Source organism: Nipponia nippon, unplaced genomic scaffold, assembly GCF_047370975.1.
Source record: "Nipponia nippon isolate SJK-2023a ecotype South Korea unplaced genomic scaffold, ASM4737097v1 scaffold_13, whole genome shotgun sequence".
Taxonomy (NCBI): Eukaryota; Metazoa; Chordata; class Aves; order Pelecaniformes; family Threskiornithidae; genus Nipponia; species Nipponia nippon.
This window is the reverse complement of record NW_028262324.1, coordinates 17316725-17342375: the sequence shown is the minus strand read 5'-3', so window position 1 is coordinate 17342375 and position 25651 is coordinate 17316725. Positions and strand designations below refer to the sequence as shown.

General features: G+C 47.9%; 2 protein-coding genes across 17 annotated transcripts in view; both read left to right on the top strand.

The window, feature by feature from the left end:
* Positions 1-7006, top strand: part of ELMO2 (engulfment and cell motility 2) — a 25739-nt gene extending 18733 nt beyond the window's left edge. For 6 of the 7 annotated variants that reach the window (XM_087750112.1, XM_087750109.1, XM_087750108.1 and 3 more), the window contains 12 exons: positions 1228-1278; positions 1610-1732; positions 2380-2514; positions 2956-3060; positions 3140-3248; positions 3902-4038; positions 4362-4525; positions 4608-4720; positions 5029-5136; positions 5476-5558; positions 5902-5979; positions 6576-7006. In XM_087750112.1, the coding sequence (XP_087606238.1) occupies positions 1228-1278; positions 1610-1732; positions 2380-2514; positions 2956-3060; positions 3140-3248; positions 3902-4038; positions 4362-4525; positions 4608-4720; positions 5029-5136; positions 5476-5558; positions 5902-5979; positions 6576-6776 (1407 nt within the window). In that variant the 3' untranslated portion in view covers positions 6777-7006. The remainder of the gene's footprint in view (positions 1-1227; positions 1279-1609; positions 1733-2379; positions 2515-2955; positions 3061-3139; positions 3249-3901; positions 4039-4361; positions 4526-4607; positions 4721-5028; positions 5137-5475; positions 5559-5901; positions 5980-6575) is intronic. The other variant, XM_087750115.1, reaches the window with a different exon arrangement.
* On the top strand, positions 6921-25651 carry SLC35H1 (solute carrier family 35 member H1). Of its 10 annotated transcripts, none has more exons than XM_087750117.1 (12): positions 6921-7385; positions 7459-7609; positions 8964-9027; positions 9251-9323; positions 9509-9677; positions 9968-10051; positions 10390-10565; positions 11270-11399; positions 11546-11777; positions 20914-21081; positions 24490-24570; positions 25223-25651. In XM_087750117.1, the coding sequence occupies exons 1-9, from the start codon at positions 6921-6923 to the stop codon at positions 11659-11661; spliced, it is 1428 nt and encodes a 475-aa protein (XP_087606243.1). In that variant the 3' UTR covers positions 11662-11777; positions 20914-21081; positions 24490-24570; positions 25223-25651. The 10 variants fall into 10 exon arrangements, with proteins under 10 accessions (XP_087606243.1, XP_087606245.1, XP_087606252.1 ...); XM_087750119.1 differs by lacking the exon at positions 20914-21081 and adding an exon at positions 16351-16390; XM_087750126.1 differs by lacking the exon at positions 20914-21081 and having other exon boundaries at positions 10390-10454.

Here is a 25651-nt window from a genome sequence, read left to right as displayed (position 1 = left end):
GCTATCAGACAGCATATCACTTCCTTGTTTTAGGAGGTTTCTGTCTGGAGCAAAAGTGATAACAGGGACTTGGAATGAGGCTAATATACACATTTTACAAGGCCCCTTATAAAGCCTGACAAGAGCAGGGTTGATACGAGCAGTTGGAACAGTCTTGGATTGCTCTGAATGTATAGCTGATTGAGTGCAATTGTCTAAGATTGGACATCTGCTTCCAATTCTCAGTCTGCACTGCATAGGAATGTGAAGAGATCTTAGACTGGCAGTTCTTTTGGACTTCTTCCAGATGATGTATTGCCCAACAGATTTTTCTTACCCAAAGATTTTGCTTATAACAGCAAACTTCTCATAATATTCCATCTTGACATTAGCACTTGTGCCACTCTCCTAGCAGGTGTAATGAGATCGCTGGTATTTTAAAAAGTGCATCTTCACAATTTATGAGGAAAGCACAAGTTAGATTTTTGCAGATGCATGTGTAATTGGTCCTGGAACTGAAGGCTTGCAGCAGATACTTGCATCTGCTGTGACTGTTTGTCAGCATGACTTGATGGTTGGGAAACCCTCCTCATCTGGGGAAGGAAGCCATGCAGTAAAGAGGGAAACTGGAAGCTTTCCTTTAAGCATGAAAATTATTTACCCTTTATTTTCGTAAACTCAAGTGCTTCTGCAACTTGTCCTTAAACTGACTTCTAAATGTCTCTTTAGCAACTGAGACAAAGGAAACGTAAATTTCAGAGGGAGAGGGGGGAGACCTGAAAATGGCATCCTCTAGCCCTTGTTATCTTGGATGTATATCTAGGTATAGAAAGTTGTGAAATGCTAATTGAAGGAACCTCTTGTAGATGACAGATTTTTCTGGGCAACCCACAGTATGCTCCCTGCTGCCATGCTTCCTGATATTGAAGTATCATTAAGATGTCCAATGTCAAGCTAAATTTTCTTCTGTTCTTTGACTGCCTTAGTGCCTTTCTCCACATTAATGATCTTTTGTAAGGGAGCCATCCATGAGTTGTGCCATGGTAAAGATGACCAACTTGCATCCCAACTTGATGCTTGCTTTGTGGTAAGATGCCATGCTAAATTGACAGTCTGTAGTAAAAGCACTTTGTTGTATGCCAGTGCTATCTCCAATTCATAGGCTTCCTTCTTTCTCTCCTTTCTGCACAATGTGGGCTTTTTGTTTATATTTCACTCATGTTATTTCATCTCTAAATTCCACAACAGGAAATGGCTAATGCATTTGCCCAGAAGCACCTGAGGTCTATAATCCTGAATGTAAGTATGTCTGAAATGACAGACTGCTTCCTAATGTTCTCTCAATAGAGGTTTCACTTGTGCAGAGTGTAAATTCTGCTGCCCTCAGGGCACTTCCAGAAAAGTGACTCTTTCAAAGGTGAAATTGGAGCCACTTCTTCAAAAGGCAGTTATCAGGATGCTTCTTTCTGCTCTTACAGAGCATTATCGTTATGCTTCTGATGGAATATGGAGGTTAAACAGCTGAATCTTCATATACAGAGATGTATATGCAGCCTGGCCTATGCCTACAGCTAATACCTCAGTTTTTATTTGTATTCTCTTCAATTCTACCCTATTCTGTATTTTGCAGCATGTGATCAGAGGAAACCGCCCGATTAAAACAGAAATGGCACATCAGCTGTACGTGCTACAGGTCCTGACCTTTAATCTCCTGGAAGAGAGAATGATGACCAAGATGGATCCCAATGATCAGGTCACTATTAGAGCTGAGTAAGATCTGACAGAATAGGATGTACAAGGGGCCTTATTCCTGAGCTCCTTAGCTCCATAGGATTTGCAGTAGGTGGTGCATAAAGTTTCAAAACCACCCCTCACATCATAGTCCTTGAGATTAGGGTATGCTCATGGTTATCCTGCTGTATGTTATGGGACTTTTAGAGAGGTAGTGGTCACTGGAAGCCATATATTCCTCTCTTGACCAGCGTGATGCCAGCTGTCAAACTGATCAGCCCACCCCTATGGAGGGCACATCCTTTTATCAATTTCCTTGCAGTATACAAGGAAGCTGGGCATTTTTAAGGTGTGTCTTACTCAGTTCTTAGATGCATTGTAGTCTTGAGTGAGAAATGCCTTAGCATTATCTGAATGCCTAGAAATTGCCTTTAACTAACCTTGGGGCAGTTAAAGGAAAAATGCAAACAAATATTTTGCTTTACCCGGTATACTGAAACTTGCCATTTTGAAATGGATTGCCTCTTCTTACGTAATGTTAATGACCTTTGGCATCTCTCTGTATTCACTGTGTGAGCTCTGGAGAGAGAGGTGGGACTGTGTGTTACGTGAAAATACTGCCCTAGTGATGGATCACGTGTTACCATTTCCCTGCCTTCTGTCCTTCAGGCACAGAGAGACATCATATTTGAGTTGAGAAGAATTGCATTTGATGCAGAGTCTGACAGCAACACCATCCCTGGCAGTGGAACAGAAAAACGCAAAGCCATGTACACCAAGGACTACAAGATGCTGGGATTCACTGTATGCATCTAGAGAGAGTGCTGACTGTAAAGCATGTAAAGGCAATCTAAGCGATCTCCATCAGAGCTGTGGGGAAATAAGGAACAGAAATAGCTGTTTGCTTTACCATACTTCTGTATCTGAGTTTTAGAAATTCAGCTACACTCAGACTCCCAGGGAAGATCATTATGAACTTGCCGATTGGTTAAATGCCAGGGCTCATTAGACACATTCTCTGGAGATACTTATTTACCATATACACCTATTCTATGAAGAACTTTGAATCAGCCTCTCTTCTGGAAAGTTCGGATAGCATTGTCAGCAGGTGTCCAAAGTTACCTCTTGGATAGATGTGAGGGAGTGCTTGATGGACAGGCGGTTGTAAAATTCATTCAGAAAAGGTTCTCACACAATTTCTTTGAGCTAATTTTTTGGGGTTCTTTCTACACGCTCTTTTCACAGAACCACATCAATCCAGCCATGGATTTTACTCAGACTCCTCCAGGGATGCTGGCATTGGACAACATGCTCTACTTGGCCAAATTTCATCAGGACACCTATATCAGGGTAAGTAAAACTGCTGCTTTTTGCAGATACCAACACCTCAGCAGCTCTTCTTAGTGTGTGTTGCATCCTCTTCTTGTAGATTGTTCTGGAGAACAGCAGTCGAGAAGATAAGCATGAATGTCCCTTTGGGCGCAGTGCCATTGAGCTTACCAGGATGCTTTGTGAGATCCTGCAAGTTGGGGAACTCCGTAAGTACCATTTATTACCCCAGCTTTCCAAGTTGCTGGGCTGATGCTTCTGGAAGCAGCTCACAGGCTGACCAATACTCACAAGCATTTGTATCTCAATCTCACTTCTGCAGTGTAAGGACAGTGGAAGCTTGGAGTTGCACTGTCAGTGTCCCGGTGATAATAGCAGTATTGAAATAAAGTAAGAAATTTTGGTGTGTGCACTCTGGTTCTCCTGAAAAACTGACACAAGCGGAAGGCTTCCAACTTCGTGAAGCTTCAGCACGGTGCTGTATAAAAAAAAAACCACTCTAGAAACCATCATGAACTTGAGAAAAGTTTAGTAGCTCTGACAGTCTCAAAACAGCATTCTGAGACAATTAACCACTATAAGAAATTCTACCAGAAGAGAGTGGGAAACAACTGCAAGCAGTCATTTGGGGGGACTAGTATGAAAAGCACACGACTCACAGAGGCTTGCATGGTGAAGCAGGGGGATAGTTGCCATTCTCAATATAGACTGTTTATGGGGAGACGAAGCATTGAACTGTCTTAATCTCTTTGAGTTACTACTGTTGTACGTCTCAGGTTTCTGTCACTGTAGTGGATTTTAGTTACTCTTAGTAGGTCTTGTGCAGTATGCTCACGTGGTTGTGGTTTGTTTCTTCCTGAAGCCAATGAAGGCCGGAATGACTATCACCCCATGTTTTTCACCCATGACCGTGCATTTGAGGAGCTATTTGCCATCTGCATCCAGCTGTTGAACAAGACCTGGAAAGAAATGAGGGCAACAGCAGAAGATTTTAATAAGGTCAGAGTGGAGAAGAGGTATTTTTGTAGAATCTTTTGTGGAACAGCATGTGTTCACTCAGCCTGTGCCCTTGGTTAAAGAGTAGGGCGCACAAAGTATGACAGGGCATTGATGTGGGCTGTAAGGGAGCATGGTCCAACTTTTATTTGGTATGACCTGAGGTCATTCTTTGGTCTTCTGGATCTTCAAAGTCACTAGCATGTTGCCACTCCTGGCCCTGGTCATTCTATGTCAGTTCTTTGCTGCCACTGAGCTGTGCCCTGGTTCTCTGCTGCCATTAAGCAAGAACGTGACTTGCTTTTCTCCCTGCCCAACCTCTTCAGGTTATGCAGGTTGTGAGGGAACAGATCACACGGGCTCTCCCCTCTAAACCAAACTCCTTGGACCAGTTCAAGAGCAAACTGCGCAGCCTGAGCTATTCTGAGATTCTGCGACTACGCCAGTCTGAGAGAATGAGCCAAGATGACTTCCAGTCACCGCCTATTGTGTAAGTGCCTAACAAAACCAGTTGCCTTTTGTGCTTGCTGTTATCTCCATTTTCTGCTTACTCTTCAATATTTGATTGCCAGGGAGCTGAGAGAGAAAATCCAACCTGAGATCTTGGAGCTGATAAAGCAACAGCGCCTGAACAGGCTTTGTGAGGGAAGTAGCTTTCGAAAAATTGGAAATCGCAGAAGACAAGGTAAGGTGACAGTGTCTGCTGCATTTTTTCACGTGAAGAACTGTAGGCAAATAAGATCTAATGGATTCATCTGTCCACAGGCATGTTGCCAGAAAGGAAAGCTGATTACCTGCACTGTCTATACCAGCCAGTAGTTTGGGATGGAACAGATGTGCATTTCTTAAAATACTGCCATCCCCTCATGAACAGGAAGCAGTGCTGAAGAATTGGGGGAGTAGAGGGATTGTGTGGGGTAACTATAATGTAGTGGCTGTAAGACCTTATGTGAATGGTCTTGCTCAGCTTACTCTACTTGATGTGTGTTCCAGAAAGATTTTGGTATTGTCGCCTGGCTCTGAATCACAAAGTGCTACACTATGGAGATCTGGAAGATAATGCCCAGGGGGAAGTGACCTTTGAATCTCTACAGGAAAAAAGTAAGTCCTGATTACTGCTCTGAGCACACTCTGCAATGTTCTGTGCTCTGCCATCTAGAGGCTGTGATGAGTACCATCCTAGAGATGAGAGAAAAAAAGCTGTGGCTGAAGCCCTGACTGAGACGAGATCCACTTTTGCCCAAATCCTTTGAGTCTTGGAATTGCTTGGTATTTCTTGTAACAGCCAACTGTAGGGATGTGCTACTGGTAATGTGCTTTGGGAAACTGCAGTAATGAGCTACAACAACAGGAACAATGCTCAGTTGCAAAGACAAAACAGAGTTCTGTCTTTTCATGGTTAGGACTTCTTGTTTGTGAGTTTTACTTTTTCACTGTTAGTTCCAGTTGCAGACATCAAAGCCATTGTCACAGGGAAGGATTGTCCACACATGAAGGAGAAAAGTGCACTGAAACAGAACAAGGTAAGTGCTCCCTTTTTGCCTGTAATTAATATCCAGTGCTGTAGAGTTGAAGACTCTCTTTGTCTTCAACAAGCAGACAACAGGAGCAAATGGTCTTCCATGCTGCAGGTGTATTGTTTACAAAACCCATCTCATATCTGGGCCTTTTCCTAGTACTCATTTGTGATTGCTAGGTGCTGTGAACATAGCCTGGTTGTGCTATAGACTATTCAGAGTTGCTCAGAATACTGATATGGGAAAGTGCACTGAGCTGCAGCAAGGCAGCTTCTCTTGTTGGGTTAGCAGGCAGAAGGTGCTGTGATGTTTTGCTCAGTCAATGAGTGAAAGATTCTTTTCCATTCAGGAAGTGTTAGAATTGGCCTTCTCGATATTATACGATCCTGATGAGACCTTGAACTTCATTGCACCTAATAAATATGAGGTAAGAAACATACCAGTTAAGCAGTAGAATATAAAGCAATTAACTTCAGGGATTAAGAAGAATCAGTTGCTTCTCATTAAAGGCTTGAGTAGGATGTCTCCCACCAGGTTCATTCTTAGAAAATCTTGCTGATGCTTAGTGTGAATCTTCTTCCTGCCCCCCCCCCCGCCCCACAGTTATTTTTCTCTTTTTTAAAAAAAAAAAAACAAAAACCCTACACTAATTCCCTTAGTCTGGACTGCTGCTTTCTTTCCTCCTATGCAGTCAGTTGTTTACTTTTCCCCATTCTATAAGACACTGATGCCTAAAATAGCTTTGCTTTTTCTGTTGTTCTGCCACAACAGAAACTCTTGGCCCTCTCCTAGAGCCATCTGGTAATGCTTACTCCTAGGCTTCTTACTTCCATTGGAAATCTCTGTGAGCTGTTTTGGGGTTGGGTTTTTCCCCCCCCCCCCATAGGTTAACTCCCTCCTATGTTTCCTATTTTGGAGCTGCATAGGAGCATCTCCAATTGTTGCATGAATGGAAAGATTCAACATAACCTATCAATTATTTATGCCTGGAGTTGTGAATTATCCTTTTCTTTTTTTTCACAGTACTGTATCTGGATTGATGGGCTTAATGCTCTCTTGGGGAAGGACATGTCCAGTGAGCTGACTAAAAGTGACCTGGACACATTGCTGAGCATGGAAATGAAGCTGAGACTCCTGGACTTGGAGAACATCCAGATCCCTGAAGCGCCGCCACCCATCCCCAAGGAGCCGAGCAGCTACGACTTCGTGTACCACTACGGCTGATGGGGACGGAGCTGCACGGGCCGCGGCGGGAGGCCGGCAGTGGTGTTGCTTGCACGGAGCCCGCAGTGGGCGCAACCGTCTGCGCGCGCTCCGACTCCCAGCCGCTCGCGGCGGGGCCACCGGCCTGCGGATGCTGCGCGGCGGATGCTGCGGCCGGGGCGGGGCGGGGCGCGGCGCCGTCGCACGGCGTCCCTACGAGTTACAATAATAACCACTAGCGCTCCGCTGCCTGCCGCTGCCTTTGCCTCTTTACGCTCAGGCCCTGCCCTGCGCGGCAACGTCACCGGCTCCGCCCACCTCGGGCACCGTCTCTCCTCCACACCCCTGCCCCGCCGGCGTCACCGGTGCCCTCGCTTCCCCTCCTGGCGGGGCCCCGCCGCCGCCCCGGCCCCTCAGCAGCCCTCTCGCCTTCCCTCTCCCTCCGCCGTTGCGGCCCCTCAGATGCACCCCACATCCCCCCGTCGCGGCGCCGGCGGCGGGCAGCCGGGGCGCATGGCGGCGGGGACGGGCGGCGCGGCGCTGGGGCGGGTGGCGCTGGCGGCGCCGCTGCTGCTGCTCTACTATGGCTTCTCCATCGGCATCACCTTCTACAACAAGTGGCTCATGAAGGTGCGGGGCGGCGGGGCGGCGCGGGGCGGCGGCGCGCGGGCGGCGGCAGTGACGGCGGCTGTCGGTCCCGCAGAGCTTCCCGTTCCCGCTGCTCGTGACCCTGCTGCACCTCCTCTTCATCTTCGGCCTCTCGGCGCTCGCCCGCGCCCTGGCGCGCTGCCGCTCCGGGCGGCCGCGGGCGGCGCTCTCCTGGGCCGACTGCCTCCGCCGGGCGGCTCCCGCAGGTACGGCCGGCGCGGAGGGCTGGGCGGCGACGGGGTGGAGGCCCTGCTTGCCGCGGGGGAGCGAAGGGGGCCGGGGGGGGCGCGGCGGTGGCGTGCAGAGGAGCGAGAGCGGGGCGCCGAGCGGTTGCTCCCGGGTGCTTGTGCCGCTTTGGCCGTCGTGGCGCCGTCTCGGGCCTCTTCCGGGGACGCGTTGGGGCGCGGGGCGCGGACCGGGGTCCTGGGGGGTCTTCGGGGCCGGGCGCGTTGCAGCGCCCGGAGCAAGCGCGACGTCTGCCGCCTGCCTTGGGGTACGGGGGAAGCGGCAAGCATCGCCCCCGCGGGTGCCCAGCACTGCGGGCGTCCCGTGCGCTTCCTTACCAGGTTCAGGGTAGGTGTAGGTGTTACTTAAAGCTTTAGTTATTTTTATTGGTCGTAACAAAAACTAGTTAGAACATGGAGAGGCCACTGGCATATGAGAACGTACAATGAGGGTCTTGTGCAGTACCTCCATGAGTTGTCCCGCAAGTTATTTTTTCTGTTTAACGTTGGTATCAAGCTATGCGTTTATGTTATTTCAGGAGCTTGCTCTGGTTGGAACTTGGTCTTTATGATACGGAAGTTCATCTTACGTGACACACAAAACTGTTGTAGCTGAGACCAAGGAGTGAAGCTCCTACTCAGAGCACAGAACTCTAGCTACTTCAGCGGTTCTTTGGCTTTATGTTATGTTGGTTCAGTCATCGTCATACTGTCTCCCACAAAGCAGCATCTGGTCTAAGATCTCTGGCAAGGTTTGCAATACCTTACATAATGTGCCGTATGGTTTCTTGAAAAATCCTTTCTCCACATCTGTAGCGATATTACCTTTCAGCATAGCATGCCACTGGATCAGTAAAACTGTTTCCTGTGGTAGGAAGCTTATATGCAAGGGAGAATAGACTGCAACAAGAGCCGCACCAGGTTTAAGGGTGCGTGCTGGGGATTGTTGCCAGACTTGCTTCTTCAGGCTTCTTGCAGTGGCCCTCATACCTATTACCATGCTCTGATACATTCAAAAAAGACTTTGTGCAAATCTGCGATGGTTTTCAGTCACAGGGAGGGCAAGGATTATTTCTGCACTTTTGCGTAGTGTATGTTCAGTGAGTGTGGTGCTAAGCCTAACTTAAATCACAGGGAACAGGACAGAAACATAAAAAGCTGAGGGTATCTGAGCTATGTTGGTACTGAAGAGTTAACCTGAGGAAAACGTTTGAGTTTTTTTCTGGGTTTGCTTTGCTCTCTATGTTCGTGGTCAAGTAGCAGGGTTCTTGTTTTGTTTTGTTTTTTATGTAGTGGAAGACAGTTAACTTCAGGATTTTTTTCTTTGATTCTGTAGCTCTGTCAACTTCCTTGGATATTGGGCTGAGTAACTGGAGCTTCCTATACGTCACTGTCTCCCTGTGAGTACAAACATCATCTTCCCTGGGAGCCCTGTGGTGGGGTTTAGAAAGTGCTTTGTCAGGGTCAGTTTCTTGAATGGGTGTATGGCTCGGTGGGGTTGGCATACAGGGTCTATGATAGCTTGCTGGTAGCAGTGTAGAAGTGGGTGATCTGGTTTCTAATAGTACTTTGCTGGGAAGGACTACATTGGTGGAGACTGACAGTGTATTTTGGTCCTTACAGCTACACGATGACTAAATCCTCTGCCATTCTCTTCATCCTGCTTTTTTCACTGCTCTTCAAGCTGGAGGAAGTGGTAAGGGTCCCACGCAATGCTTTAGGGAGGGAGAAGGTCAGGCCTAGGGAAATAGGCAGTATGTGTACAAGAAACATAAAAGTAGAAGAAGAATGCAATTACGTGGATGAATCTGAAAGAGAGGAGGTGTCTGTCTCTGTTTAGCTGCAGGAGTCTGTAGTGACTTTGTGTTTGCTCTCATTCAGAGGGTGGCATTGCTGCTGGTGATTCTGCTCATCGCTGGGGGGCTCTTCATGTTCACCTACAAGTCCACACAGTTCAACGCACAGGGCTTCATGCTGGTGCTGTGTGCCTCTTTCCTTGGGGGTATTCGCTGGACTCTCACGCAGATACTTATGCAAAAGGCTGAACTGGGTATGTAGGGCGTTAGGAAGTGGGTCGTGGGGCTGGTAACGGGGAGGGCAATAAGGAGGTGGTAGCCTTTGCTGCAGAAACAAAGCATCTTGTGTAAGGGACAGTGTTTGAAACCTGGGGCAGGGGTTATCTGTTGATGGGTAATGAAGGTGGCTTGGCCTCTGCAGCAGCACAGGCGTGGGCATTATAAATAAGGTGTATGTCTAGGAATGGTACTAATAAAGGCTCTAGGGGCTATGTTGTTCCCTGGCTTATTGCTACCTGGTCTGTTATTAATTCTCCTCTTTCAGGGCTCCAGAACCCCATTGATATCATGTTTCACCTGCAGCCGCTCATGTTCCTGGGGCTCTTCCCACTCTTTGCGGTGTTTGAGGGTGCGTGAGTTAATTAGAGAAAGCAGGGATAGCTTTATAGAGTGGTTGGGGAGATTGCTTAGTAGTTTTTTTGTCTGAGATGATTCATTTAGATAAGTGAACGGCTATGAACTTTACAAAGTAGTTAGAGACCTGGAATTATAAGGACCCAGATACACCTTATGCTGGCAGAACACTAAAGAGTGCATAGGAATAGTAGCCTGCCATATTTGTGGAAGTAAGGGCTATGAAGAACTGGCTCCACATCCTCCTGATATTGGAATGTGAGCAGCCCACCCCCATCTTATTGTGAGTGGGAGTTGGGAAAGGTACTCTGCTACTCACTGTCTTGTTCCTAGGCCTGCCTTTGTCCATATCAGAGAAGCTCTTCCATTTCCATGAAGCAGGAATGCTGTTCTCTCTGGTAGGGAAGCTGTTCTTGGGTGGAATTCTTGCCTTTGGTCTAGGCTTTTCTGAGTTCCTCTTGGTTTCCAGAACATCTAGCCTCACCCTTTCCATTGCTGGCATTTTTAAGGTAAGGCGTGGTTCCTGTGCTAATACTAGAAGGCAAGTACTGAGTCATCCCTAATGGGCCTCATGTGGTGGGAACTTCCTTCGAGCCTTAGAAGTCATCTCCTGTTATTTTTGTTTTCCTTGCACAGGAGCTTGATATGCTTTGCCTTGCAGTCTCTGCAGTAAAGTGCCTTGGTCCCTGACAGCAAGGGGCAGAGACTGGTAGCTGTTCCACCAGTTTGTTGAAGTCCGAAGTTTGGTGGGATCTGGGGTAGACTAAAACACATGGGCCTCATGAGCAATGGATGTTGGGGGGGGGGGGGGGAGGGTGGGGTGAGAAGGGCATGCTCTTGCATCAGACCTGGATATGAACAAACCACTGGTTTGGGCTATCTCTTTAACCTAGTTTGGCACATTCTCCCCTCCTTTGAGGAGTCCGGCACACATACTTTTGAGCTGAATGGTGACATGTGAAACTTGTCTGATCTGGAAGTCACAGGATTCCCATGTAGCCAAGCTATGCAGTCAGAGGACTTAAAATCCCACCTCCCAGTTTAACAGGTCATTCTGTTTCTAGAAACTGTTTTTAGAACTCTCTGCACGTGGAAGAATGTGCTGATGGAAATTAGCAGCCTGGCATCTTGATCTAGGCTTGAGCTGTAAAACGTCTCGTGCATGTTTCCTCAGGTCCTGCCCTGCCACTTGTCATGTTTTTTGTTTCCACAGGAAATCTGCATTTTATTCCTCGCCACACGTTTGCTGGGAGACCGCCTCAGTCTCTTGAACTGGCTGGGCTTTGCTGTCTGTCTGTCAGGAATCTCCCTTCATGTCATTCTCAAAGCCATGAATTCCAAAGGTGATTCTGTTTTAAATCCCTTCCTATTTCTCTGTATGCATTCTCGTAGCACCACTAGGAGCTGTGTCTAGTTTCGGCTCCTTGCCAACACCAGGTTTGATGGGTACTCTAGCGAGTTTGTTGCTAAATGGGCTGTCTGCATGCAGGTGAAAAAGCACTGAAGCTACACGAAGAGGCCAGCTCCGACCCTGACCTGGAGCTGCTGCTGCGCCACACTGAACATGGGGAGGAAGAGGATGTTGAAACTCCACAACAACGTTGACTGAACATGAAGCACAAAGCCCCCTGCTCTGTTCTTACCAAACCTGCCTGACAGCTATCTAGGAGGAAGGACCAAGAGCCTCTGTCTGTGACCACCCAAAGGAGAGCCAGGGCCTGGTGAGAGAGTCCTGCTGTTCTGCTACAGTGCGGATCTGTAGATGCTGCACAAGAAACAGGCAATATCCCATTCACAGAGAGCTAACTTGGAAGACAAGCCCTGGTTCAGTGGAAGTAGAACGGCGTGGTGAGACTGGGAAATGCTATAGAAAGCTTATTAGGGAATTCTGAAGGCTGTATATTGAGAGTGTAGACCATGAGCTGTAGAATGAGTGTGAATATGTCTGGACTGCAGGCTGAGTGGTTCAGGGATGATTTTAGCATTGTTTAGGCTTTGGCTTAAAAAAAGAAGGTAGATATACCTTCCTATACTTTCTTTATAGTTCTGCTAAGTAGGAACTCCCATCTTGGTGGGAGCAGAGGACTATATATAAATCCATAGACTGGTCCCAATGAGAAGGAGCCTTTGTGCCTGGTGACCTCCATGTTCTGTGTGCATAGTGAGGAGAGAATTAAATGCTGGTATTTGGGACCAATTGAACATAGCCAAATGATGCTGGTTGGAGGAAGGACAGGGATGCATGAGTACTTCTGGCCCTACAGGCTAAGGGGAGAGAGAGCAGCATTACAGGAGATCTAGCTTGAGCAATAAGCTTATCAGAAAGTATGGGGGTATTTGAGGGGGGGATTTTTTGTTTTTTAAATAAACTGTTTTTCTGATTCCCTTTTGTCTGCACATTATGCACCTATGCTTCATCAAGCAGAGATCATTTGTCTTGTGAATTTCTTTCCTTTTAGACGCACACTGACCTTGCTACTGCATGCTCAATTATTTTTGAGGCCTGGCGCACAAAATACTTGCCCATGAACAGGATCCTTGATCTCTAGGACTAGGGGGATCTTCCTCCAACCTGCCATATTTGTGCCAGCCAAGAGAGCATACTGACTTGTCTGCCTTCATGCATGAACAAGACACCGTATCCTAAGAAGGCTTTTAGTATTGTGGCTTATCTCTTTGCCCCATTGGATTGGATCAGTTAGTGCTGCAGCCTTGTCCAGGAAAGGGGAATGGTGCAGGATTTAAGATGTGTCTTTTTCCTTTCTACTAAGCCACGAGTGGTGTTGGGCAGGTGGCTGGTTTTTTGCATGGCAGAATTTTCACCTCTTTGAAAGTTTTGTTCGATGCTAGCTTTTGGAGTTTTTGGAGTGGAAATAACTTGAGAGAGCTTCCCAAAGGGATAATAGTCCGATCTTTCTTGTGAGAGGAGCTGGGTATTAAAGTGAACTTCTCATATTCTGTTTGAGAACCGGAACCGTTTTGACTAGACTGGCCCTCTGTTGATCTTGCTTCATAGTTTTCAGATATGAAGTCTATCCTGATTACTTTAATCAGGAGCATGTGTTGTAAAAAGCTGAATCATAAAATCATAGAATACCAGGTTGAAAGAGACCTCAGGGATCATCTGGTCCAACCTTTTCTGGCAAAAGCAGAGTCTAGACAAGGTGGCCCAGCATCCTGTCCAGCTGAACCTTAGAAGTGTCCAGTGTTGGGGAATTTACCACTTCCCTGGGGAGATTATTCCAACTGGTTCTGAAGAAGAAAATTTTTGTTAATAATGATCATCTTTAATGATGTTCTAATAGACACTGGTAACTTGCTTCGCAGCAGACAGCAGGTGGTGCAACTACCTCACCTAACTGCTACTGAACCAGCAGTTCCAGGCCAGACTACTACTCTTAGTAGTTTACCTATCAGTAGGGAAACAGAGTGAATCCTGCTGGAAGAATCACAAGTCCCAGCTACTGGAAAATCTAGCTAGGGACAGACCAAGCCATTCTCAGCTCCAGGCATCCTACTTGATGCACAAGATCCCTTGGCCTGTGTCCTGGTTTCAGCTTGGGCATCCTTCTACTGTGTAATTCTCAAGACTGGGATTTCAGGTCTCTGTAAATCCAAAGTAAAGGCAACTTTGTTCACAGGCCAGGATTTGCACCACATACGGTGTTTGAAGATGAAATTTGATTGTGCCAATGCAAGCACTTGTGAACTGTAGAGCCCTGTAATCTGTTGCTTCCAGTCTCATTTCGTCTTTAAGACAGAGGGGATACCCTAGAACCTAGTGTCCACGCTTAGCATGTCTGATCTAGACACAACTTTTTGGTGACAAATATGACACTGTCATTCACTCCAGTGAAGCATGCTCAGAACAGCTTTTGGGACAAGCAGTTGGTTCTGCACCCTTCCCGGGAAAGTTGCCAGCAGCTTGCTTCTAGTGAGGCTAGGTAGATGTCTGTTTCCTTGTTCAGTAAAATTTTGTTCTTTTCAGAGACAAAGATAAGAGAAACCTGGAAATAAGAACATAGAAGTGTCTACTGCTTCATGATATTGCCACAGCATATGTCCAGTTTGCTTGTGAGACTGACTGGGCATCATTAATCTGTCTTGGAAAGAATCCTGTTCTAGTTCCTTCTAGTATCCAGATAGGAATGGCAGAGGATCTCTGTCCTATTGTGCCCATGAATTTAAAAAGCCCTTATGCAGAGCTTGGTGATAATTAATACTTAATTTCTCCTTGAGATTCAGGGGACGAAGAAGTTTTCCCCCCAGCCTCATGAATCCAGGTAGGGATCTTGTAGTGCAAGGAGGTTCATGGTAGGGCATATTCTGCAGGTGCTTTTGTGACGAGCACACAGCAAGAAGGCCCTAATCCAGCTCATGCTGAAGTACTTCTGCTGCTTTTCTGGGTCTGCAGTGCTAGGATGGAAAGGTTTTTCACTCAGTGGCAGGTTGGGACTTGCTGAAGGTGGTCCTGCAAGGATTTCTGCCTGGGAGTCTAAGACACAAGGTCCTCTGCTTCTGGGAAAGGATTGCTGTTTTGCAGTCTTTATATGACTTTTCTCCATGCAGTTCTCTCTGCAGGAACCTCACTGGGGTAGAGTTGATGATGCTATGAGTGCTTGTGTGCAGAACAGGCAGGATCCGTATTTTTGCCACTCCTCTCTGCCTTCATCCCTCCAACGCTTGATTTCTATGTCCCAGCTTCTTTTAGGAGAAGTGCAGGAATGAAGCTGCTTCTTAGCTCCCGGTAAGCACACAGTAGCTCCTGTGGGGACCTCTTCTTTAAAAGGTCTTGTCTGGCAGGACTGCTGGCAGCAGCAGTGCTGTCACCAATCTGAAGGTTTTACCCGATACTCTGCCCTTATCCCCAAAATTCAATGAGGTCAGGACTAGAGCAGATCCAGTGTCAAACAAATCAAATGTTAATTAGACTGTGTGTAGATGTGGTTCTTTCTGACCAAGCACCTACTGTGTGCTGGACCCAAGAAATGACATGGCTGAACAGCTAGCTGTGTCCCCAGTACCCCTCTTACTCCTGCTGCAATATGTGTAAAATGAAGGTGCTACACCACCCCAGCAGATACTGATAGTCATGTTTAATACTTCTGCTCAGCATGGTAGATGCTTCTGCACAGGCTTATGGAGCCAAGGTGACAGGACTTGGGAATACCAGGAGAGAGAATGCTCTAAGGGTTTCTGAAAATTGCAGTGATGCTTCCTGCTGTCTCAGTTCCACCTTTTTCTTTTCTTTCTACTCTGTGGGTGGAGCTTAAGACCTTGCAGGGGCAGGGACTTTGGGTCATTGCCTTTGCACTTAGAGTTGGGGTTTTAAATTATGATGTGCTTTAAAATAATTACAATGTAAAAACATTTTGTTTGGTTTTTTTTTTATTCCTGAGGATTGGTTTCTGCATTCTTTTCATAAAAAGAAAGGAGAGAGAACATACGCTGACAATCTGATCTCCTTATTCTAGATGATTTAAGGAAAAAGAATAGCAACTAGATCTCTGTATTTATGGATGTTTTAGCTTTTGTGGGATATATTTGTAAATTAATGGTGTTGGGTACCAGGTTAATTGCTAGATGTGGGTCATGAGTTCAATAGCAGATGTTCAGGAAGAAGAATGTAGAAAGGATGGATAGTAGTCTGCATCAAACATTTCATGATAAGCTTCTAGGGCTGTAAGGGATAGCACGTGAGGAACTAGCAGTGAAGAGCTGTGTCTGCAAAACTGGCCAAGATACAGAACTCGGAATCAGCATATCCAAAGGATGTTTAGGCACTAAATAACTGTTCTGTTTGGAAAATCTGGGGACGGATATCCTGATGGGGAACCTGAAGAAGTTACAGTTTTCTGCATACCTGTGGGAGATTAACTTAATGTGTAGATGGCTTTTCTACTGCTTTGAAAGTCAATTTTTATCTGTTTTATGCTAGAACTACTCCTACCATTCAGATGAAATGGCACATTGATTTAATAACATCATTTGGGATAGCATGTTCCCTGCTGGCCAAAGCTCCAGAATGTTAGAATCTCAAGGTCTAGATTCAGTCAGGCTTGTTAGAATAAGGTGGGAAGGGGCAGCTGTTTCACAGCATCTTCAGGACTCATTTGAGGCATGGCAAAAATTTGCATGATAACTCATCAGAGAGGGAAGGCACAAGTCCCTGAGTGGGCATAATTGGAAAACGCAATTTCTTCTTGAGTCCTGATAGCTTTGGGAGTCTTCTAGTGCTAGGAGTCTTCAAGTCACCTTGCATATGATTTAGCTACTGAATCTCTGTTCCTTTAGCTTCTACTTGAACAGCTAGATCAAGAATCAAGACAAAGAGGTGAGAAGAGACACTGTTCACCCTTCAGCACCTCGTTCTACAAGTGACCAAAGCAGGAATGCTAACAAAACCATGTGCCCAGCAGGAATGCTAAACGTATGTGCCCAGCTATGCATTAAAGACATGGTCCTGCCCTTTGGTTGAAGAAAGGATCTTCTTGGAGTCCTATCGGGAACCATGCAGCTTGACCAATTTTGAGGGTCTACTGAGGCCTCTCTCCCGCAGCTGGGGGTTCTTTTAGCATCTGTGCATCAGCGTGTTTGAGCAACAGTCCTGGATCTAAATTACTTTGTCTAGCCTGGAGCATTCCTACTGAGATCTATGTGCACCTACCTTTATGGTGCTGTCATGCACTCCCAGCCATGTGTGCAGGGGTAGCTATAGATCTGTAATTTAAGAATGGAAATGCACCTCATTCACTGGAGTTTCAGAGCTCCAGCATAGAAGTTTGCATTTAAAAACAGTGTAGTGTTGGGTATAAATATCATTGCTGCAGGTGCCCGACTGAGCTTACCAAACAATAAGCAGTGAGCTCCTCTGCTTAAGTCTCTTCATCTTCCTGCCATTAACTGACCAAATATAGGGTGCTTTTGCACTCTAAACTGTTGTGGAGTGCTGGGTGTTGCCTGGGAAGCCTAGAAGGAAAATGAAAGGATCCTATTGTTTGTGGGTTTATCTTGCTTTTGTAACAGCTTCTGGTGAGAGCCTAAACTTCCCAAGGGAGGGAGCACAGTGTATATGTTCCCCTCTCCCCACACCCTCTGTGCCAGCGCTGCTGTTCTTGGTCCAAGATCTGCTTGCTCCACTTTTGTTCACCCACATCCACTGTGTCTGTCTGCTCTGCGTCACTTCTTCAGCACTGGCAGGAGCACCATGATGGAGGATGGGCAAATCCTGCCATTTGTGGTGAGTGGAACTCGCCACTCTCAGTGACCTGAGACCAGTTCTCCATCACAAATTTCAAGGCTCTGATTAAAGGAGATGCAGAGATGAGGCATAGAGATGACAAAATGGGGAAGCAGTGTTGATATTTTGGGGAAATGGACAAAGATTGACTTCAAAGCAGCGAAGCGCCACCGTTCCGTTGGCCAGAGCTGTCTTTCTCAGCTCTCTTCCCCTATCCATTGCACCTGAGCCTTGCAGAAGCCCTTCTGTTCCCTACATTTAGAAAAGCAACAAGTTAGGGATAGAGTATCTGTGATGAATGCTTTCCTACTGCTTTTTGACCTTCCCTGCTGCTTGTTCCTCTCTGCTTTTACTTTCACTAACTGCTGTGTCTGCAAGGCTCCCCCGTACTCCAGAGCTTCACCAGGCCTCAGCTATGTTGGCTCTGAGGCTCACCTGGTGAGGACTTGTAGTGGAGAGTGTCATATGGTGCAGGGCAGAGCACTCTGTTCTTGGCTGCTTTAGTACTCACTCTCAGCAAGAAATGTTTTAGAAACAAAGTGGAAGCACTGGCTCTATGAAGAGCTGCAGGAGAGCCCGTTTGAATCCACCATGAAGCTGATAGGGATGCTCTTCCATTTGAAGGGCCTGATGCTCTCCTGAGTGCCCTCCTTCCTGGGACTCTGATTCCCTGAGAGCCTGAGAAGTCTTGGTACTCCAGCTCTACCCTGAAGCTCTCAGAGCAAATCTTGGTTGCTCGCGGTTAGGTGTACCTAATTTTGCAGGCTCAGCTAGTGCAAGCAGCGAGTTTAGTGTGGGAGATCAGTGAACAAAGTAAAAAGGCTTTGGCATGGGTCCATGCAGGAACTGGCAAGAAGGAAGGGGTAAAAGCTTTGTGATTCTTTGGGAAAACGACAGCATTCCTCTCTAGGCAACTCCACTGGGGCATGGTGTGGGGCTCCTTTCTGTCTACATATTTCCTGGCTCCCCTCCCCAGAAGCCTCAGGGGTTGAGGAGATGGGTCCTAGGCGAGAGGTCACTACCTACCTCCTAGGGTCAATTCCTGGAATAGGTCTATAAAGGAAGCTGGTTGGCCTCATCCTCGCTTTTGCTGAAATTGTAGTCCTGCCTTCAAGCTGAGTCACCCTGCACCTGGATGTGGTCTTGCTCGGGAGCAGGACTAGGGTGCTGGGTGGCTTCTAGGGAATGTGTCATAGTTGCAGGCAAGCTCAAGAGGGGTGGGGTGGGACGGGACTGTATGCTGGTGCAGGGTAGGGCAGCAGAGTGTTAAAGCAGCCGCACAGCTTGTCTGTTGAACACTGTCCATCTCACTTGAATGGGCACTAACATTTAATGAAAGGAAGAAAGAACCCCTGACCACCCTCTTTCATATAAGGAAAAAACCCTACTGTGCACAGAAAATGCCAGAAACAGAAAAAGAGGCAAGGATGAAGGACTTAAAGGAGGAGGCAGGAGTGCTGCAGCAATGGCACAAAGAAAATGAGAAGGCACAATCTTGTAGTGATAGCAGTGAAGTGCAGACTCCAGGCATGAAGAGGTAGGGTTGGAGTCTACTGAGGAGACAGGATGGAAGTATGGAGCGGATAGTAGTGGGGAATGGGAGCTGGGAGTACCAGTAGGATCCTGTTTGCCTCTGGAAATAACCCTGGGTGGCCGTGCAGCAATTTGGCCTTGTACAGAGGTAGTCAAGGCCTCTTGCCATTGCTGAAGCTGTTTCAGACTTGGATTGATGCAGTGGGATTGGGATTGGAAACACTGGGTGAACCTAGCCCTGTGTGCAGGCACAGGGCTGTGAGGTTTCCTGCCTTTAAAGAGATCCCTTTGTCTGTGCCACTGTGTGGTCTCTGCGGTCTTCTGAGAGGAGTGATGAAGCTCATTGGTCGTGCAGACTGTTTTCTGACGAGCTCCGAGTCAGGGGCCACTTTAGGGGATGGGAGAAGTAGTTTTCTGTACAGTCAGTCATTGTGTGGCACAGTTTGGTTCTATCCCCCTTCCTCAAAGGAAGAGTGTGAACATGCTGGAACCACTCTTCAGCACTGCAGTGTTGAGGAGACCTGCATGTGCATGCAGCAGCACAGACACGTGAGCCCCTTTGCTGGGGAGAGCACACACACTTAGGTTCGTACTGTGCAGGCCTTCCCCTGTTTGTGCAGGCCCACGCACACACACTGACATACAGCCATACACAGGAAGTAGAGGGCTGTGATTGAATATTGATGGTGTTTGAACTAATTAACCAGCGGAAGCAAAGCTGAATGAATCTCAGAGGTGCTGCACTCCTTCCGCAAACTCTGTTCTTGCCTGTGAGACCAGGTGTTCACAGTGTGCTGATTTTGCCCCCCTACCTATTCCCCTGGGAGACCTCTTTATTTGAAGAACAGATGCTTGGCTTCCTGCTGAAATTTCAATATAGTAAACATCCTGAGGGCAGGGAGAAAGTGTCCCTGCAAACTCCTCTGCACTCCTCCGGTCTTCTGCCCAGCAAACAAGATATCATCAGCAAGCTTACTGTAGGAAAGCCAGCCTGGCTCCAAAACACACAGGAGTAGCCAGGCAGAGTGGCAACACGGGACCTGGTGCCCAGCAGTAGGGCTGCCTCAAGCTGTGCTTCATTTCTTGTTTCAGCTGAATAATTCTGTAGTTTTTATTATGTGGTTTGTGGTTGATGCCCAGTGTGGTGGGGAAAGGGGAGCTCGGGGTGCAGACGGCTGGGGCTGTAAAGTGTTCACATTTATCTGCAATCTTTGCAGTGGCAAATAATTGCACCTAACTCTATACCCCTGCTTCTGCACTGAGGCTCTTTTTCTTCATCATTGGGGTATGCAGGTTTTGATGTTTACAGCATTGGGTCTCTGCAGTCCAAGGAAACTGAAAGAACCTTTACTCCTAGACTGCACCCTGTACTTGGAAATGGCTCACTTTTCTGGAGTCATGCTAACCTGAGAGGTTCTGTGCCCTGCTGTTGCTTGGAGAGTCATATTTTGGGGGGTGAACTGGTTGTCTTGCATTGCATTAGGAAAGGTGATGCAGCCAAAACTGAGCTGTGTCTGGGACTTAGGAGAGTGGTGGTGTTTGTGATGGTATTTCCTGCTGAGGGACCAGCTGTGCTGAGTGCAGTTAAGCCGCCTGTGAGGAGCGTACCCTTCCAGCAGGACAGGTAGCTGTGCCACTCACCTCCCTTCTCCCAAACCGTCTTCTTGTTGCCAGGAGCCAGAACGTCCGAATGCCTGGCTGGGTCTTTGTTGCTAGCCTAGCCTCCCAGGGGAGCAGTCTGTACCTGCCCTTCCTCTGGACCTTGCCAGGAGCAGAGGCTGCTGCCAGCTTCTGGCTGCTTGCCTAGTGAAAAGTAGCAGAATTGACCATGCAATTGTTAATGAAAATCACAAGCAGGAAGATGCAGCCAAGCCCTGTAATTGCACTAATTGGAGCCATCGTCATGAACATGCTAAGAGCCACTCTCCTTGTCTCAGCCTAGTAATTCTTCTAACTTCATGTTTCAGCACCTCCTCCACCACCCTGCACAAGGCAGACCCACCTGCTATGACATAATTCACTGTGTAAAGGGAGCTGGAAGGTGTTATGTCCCTTGTCCTGTGGAGCTGCTGCTTTGTTTCTAGATGTTGAAGGTCTTCAGTGGAACTACCTAGGGAGAATGAGGTGGAGCTGGTGCCAGGTGTTGGAGACTGTGCTGGACAGCACTTCGCTTGCAGCCTTGAATTCTCCCTCTGTGTCAGAAGACAAGATGGATCAGTCTTGGCCAAGCAGGAGCCTCCTGGACTCTGCAAGTATGGGAGTGGGGAAGCAAGTGTTCAGCTGTCCTGAATGGCAGGGTCTGGGGGGGCAGCAAAGTGTATGTTCGGAGGGGACCATGTACCTGATGCAGGCAGCTGACATTTTGCCTCATCCTGCTCTCTGAGTTTGGAGCTAAGAGACTCTTTCTCCTCCTATGTTGAGTTAGAGATCACAGGATAATTCAGGTGGGAAGGGACCTCAGCAGTTCTCTATGCAGGCAGGGTCAACTATGAGATCAGATCAGGTTGCTCAGGGCTTCATCCAGGCAGGTCTTGAAAAGCTCCAAGGTGGGAGACTGCATAGCCTCTCTGGACCCCGGCTTTCAATGCTTGACTGTCCTCATGAGGAAGAGGTTTTTCCTTATCTAGTCTGAACATGTCTTTTAGTTATGCCCATTGTCTTTCATCCTCCCACTGAGCACCACTGATAAGAGCCTGGCTCTGTCTTCTCAGATAACTTCCTTGTAGGTACTGACAGATTGCTATGAGGTCCCCCTGAAACCATCTCTTCTCCAAGCTGAACAAGCCTCCCTCATTCTGCCTTTACTTACAGGACAAGTGCTTCAAGCCCTGAGTACCTTGGTGGTCCTTTACTGAACTCCTACTAATTTGTCCATTACTTTCCTGTATTGGGGGTGGAAGCTGCATGCAGTATTACTTCATGGGGACTAACAAGTACTGGTATAAAGGGATAGTTACGTCCCTTGATCTACTGGCTGTGTTCCTCTAATACAGTGTAGGATGCTGCTAGCTGCCTTTACTGCTAGTGCACACAATGTTCAATGTGCTGTCTACCCAGATGTCCAAGTTCTTTTCAGATGAAGAGTGGGAGAGCCAAGGGTGATCCTGGATGCACTTGGGCAGAGCCCTAGGGTGCCCCAATACATGTTTCAGTCTACTGCCTTGGCACGTACACTGCAGGGGTGTTCCCCCCAGAGGGAGGAACTGCAGCCTGCTTGTGAATCATCAGTGATGCCATCCAAGCCCCAGCTGCTGGAGTCTGGTATCCACAGAGAGTCTCAGCTTTGAGATAGGTCAGGAATGAAGATCCTCGGCTCTAGAAACCAGGTCATGGGGAAAAACAGGGACTGGAAATCCCAGTGATTGTGAAGGCTCTAAGCCCCCTAGGGAGGAAAGAAAACGGGCATGGTTTTAGAAACTTCATGTGGTTTCGGAGCATTTGACTTGCAATTTTTGGTAAGTTAGGGCTGGCGACATTGGAGCCAGGACTGAAACAGGAGGGCTTGGCTGCAAGACCATAGAGTGCACTGCTCGGTCACTGTGCTAGCAGGGCTGATGGTTGGTTGTCCAGACTGTGAGACAGGTGCAGGCTGGTTTTGCTAGTAAGCTCTGCAGGCAGGGACTACTCCCAAGTTTTGGGTTATGTAGAGCAGGTCCTGAACCTCTTCTTGGCCTCTCCATATCCTGTGGAGATAGATACTGCTCCTGCCCAGCACTCTCTCTGCCAGAGTAATTTCCTGTGGGAGAATGAATCCTGCAAACCCAACATAGCTTCTGCCCTGGGACACAGGTCTTTAACTTCCTTCTGATGCTGCTAAAGTTCCCCTCACATGCCCTGTCTCTCCCTGGGCACTTGTCCTCAACCTGCCAGTGCCTCCCTCAGCAGTCACAGCATCTGACTCCACATCTGCAGGGTGGGGTTGGATTCCCCTTGTAGCTCTGATATTCCTGTACGTATGTTCTCTTTGATTCATTCAGCAGCCTCACTCTTCCAGTCATACTTGGATGAGAGACTGCAGTTGCACTCCCCAGCCAGCAGTGTGGCCAGGGGAGGCAATTATGCACTGGCAGTCCAATGGACTTTGGTGTGGGCAGTAGGGACAGTATAATGAGAAAAGAGCACATGTGGGGAGAGGGCTTGGGGGAATATTCTTGATCTCTCTCCTTGCACCAGCCTCGCAGGGAAGGGAGGGATTGCTACAGCCTGGCCAAGCCAGCAGCCATCCCATGTAGTAGTGCTGCCTGTTGTGGGTTTGGGCAGAGGCAGGCCCAGATGGGAAGCACTGCTATTCCTGGGTCTGTTCCCAGGTGCTAGGTGAGACCAGTGGCTGCTTATAGACCTGGGATGCCTGGGGTTGTTCCTGCTGCAGTCCAGTCACATGGGGACATACAGAGAAGCTCCCTGTTTCTTGCAGGTGTCAAGGATGCCTCTTTATGCAGTACTGTCTGTAGCTTGTGCCTGCAGTTTCATAGATTTTTAAGGCCTGAAGTGACCGTTCATTATCTAGGGCCCCTGTGTAACTCCAAGTAAGAAATACCATTATTCTGTTTTGCCTGTAATGAACCCAGTGTCTCTCAGCTGATGTATCGTCCACGACAGGGTGGAGGATGCAAGGAGGCAGAGCAGATGGCACTTCTCAGGTAGCATGGCCCAGTGCCGTGTTTCGTATTTACACTTTGCTTGACTACAGGCTCCAGCCTCCTTTATTAACAAAGTTAAAGAGCTCTTTCACACCAAGTATTTTTTTCTCTGTGAAGTGCTTACAATCAAATCACCTCTCAGGCTCCCTTTTTGGTGAGATAACAGACTGAACTCTTTCATTCTGTCCCTGGGAAGTGTTTTCTCCAGCCTCCAAATCACATTTGTAATTATTCTGCTCATCCTCCATTTTTTCAAAATCCTTTTAGAGATGTGGGCACCATATCTGACTCACAGCGCCATGCAGGGAGGAACCCTGCCAGCCTGCTCCCACTCATTGCTCTCCATCCATGTCTCTGATCTTGCAACCAGCATATCCCCTACTGAGGTTGTACAGGAGGCAAAGGGTGCTCTGCATAGAGCAAAAAGGACTCTGATGTGGTCCCATGAAAGACTGATTTCCCCTCTACTTGATGCTGGCTCAGGTGGGTCAACCCTCTCATCATCACCCACTGAGGTTCTCCCAAGGCATTGTCCCTCCAGGTCAGCAGTTACTGATGGATAAAAGACCAAGGAGCCATGGGGTTTTGCTGGGAATTGCACCCACCGTTGTCCTCTCCTCATCATCACGACACTACCTCTGGATCAGCCACCTTCCTCACTGCCGCATCACCCCCAGAAAGGCAAACAAAGGGGGGCTTTGAGCAGAGAAGAGGGGGGGAAAGGCAGCTGGCCAAGATGGGTGGAGAAACTGGGCACAGAAAATAAGGAATGTGGATGGTTAGAGATCACAATCACAGAATGGTTGAGGCTGGAAGGGACCTCTGGAGGTCATCTTGTCCAACCCCCTGCTCAAGCAGGGCCACCTAGAGTTGGTTGTCCAGGAGCACATCCAGATGGCTTTTGAGTATCTCCAAGGATGGAGACTCCGCAGCCTCTCTGGGCAACTTGTGCCAGTGCTCAGTCACCCTCACAGTGAAAAAGTGTTTCCTGGTGTTCAGAGGGATCCTCCTGTGTTTCAGGTTGTGCCCATTGCCTCTGGTCCCGTCACTGGGCACCACTGAGAAGAGCCTGGCTTCGTCCTCTTTGCACCCTCCCTTCAGGTATTTATATACATTGACAAGTTCCTGCCCCCCCCCAAGCCTTCTCTTCTCCAGGCTGAACAGTCCCAGCTCTGTCAGCCTTTCCTCATACGAGAGGTGCTCTAGTCCCTTTATAATCTTTGAGGCCCTTTGCGGGACTCTCTCCAGTATGTCCATGTCTCTTGTACTGAAGAGCCCAGCACTGGACACTGTACTCCAGGTGTGGCCTCACCAGTGCTGAATAAAGGGGAAAGTTCACCTCCCTCAACCTGCTGGCAATACTTTGCCTAATGCACCCCAGGATATCATTACCTTTCTTTGCAGCAGGGACACATTGCTGGCTCATGTGAAGATGCAGGGGGTATGCAGCTAGAGGGTGTAAGGCAAGAACTTGCCCTGTCTGTCACTGCAAGAAGGTTTGCTGGGGCACCGAGCTGTCCTGCAAGACCCATGCTAGCATAAGTAGCCCTGCCATCTCATCTGGTGCTTTCCAGCCTAGCAGAGCTGGGTAATTGCTTTATCTATCAGAGCTCCTTGCATTAACAGGCAGTAATTGGCCCCTGTGTTAAAGAGCCAGGTTTCAGTTACTGCTGAATGCAGCTCAAACTCCAGAGCTGGGAGATTACATGGGGGAGGAGCAGTAATGCTCATGTTTACTCTGTCTTTCCACCAGGTGTTCCTCTTCCCCCAGGGATGAAGCATTTTTTGCATTTCTTGCTTGTGGCTTGAATCTGCAAAACCACCAGCAAGGGCTGCATGGGAAGCATAACAGTGTGCCTCTCAGGAGCAGAGAAGAGCATTGCTGGCACTGTGCTCAACTGCGTTCTTCCGCACGTGGATGTTTCTTACAGGAGCCTCTACTACAAATCCTACACTGAATGGTAGGGTAGCAAGGTGTGGGAGGAAATTGGTCTTTGTAGATGGTGGTGTTCCCCCAGCCCCATGCAACAACAGTTCTGGGAGTTTTCCCAGACTCTCCCCTCAGCTATACATCTCTCTTTGGCTTCCACTGCATCCGCACTCCCCTGTGCACTGGGCCCAGCCCCCTTGTGCTGCCATTCATCACTTCAGATCCAATAAATTACAGTACCGTTAAAATGCA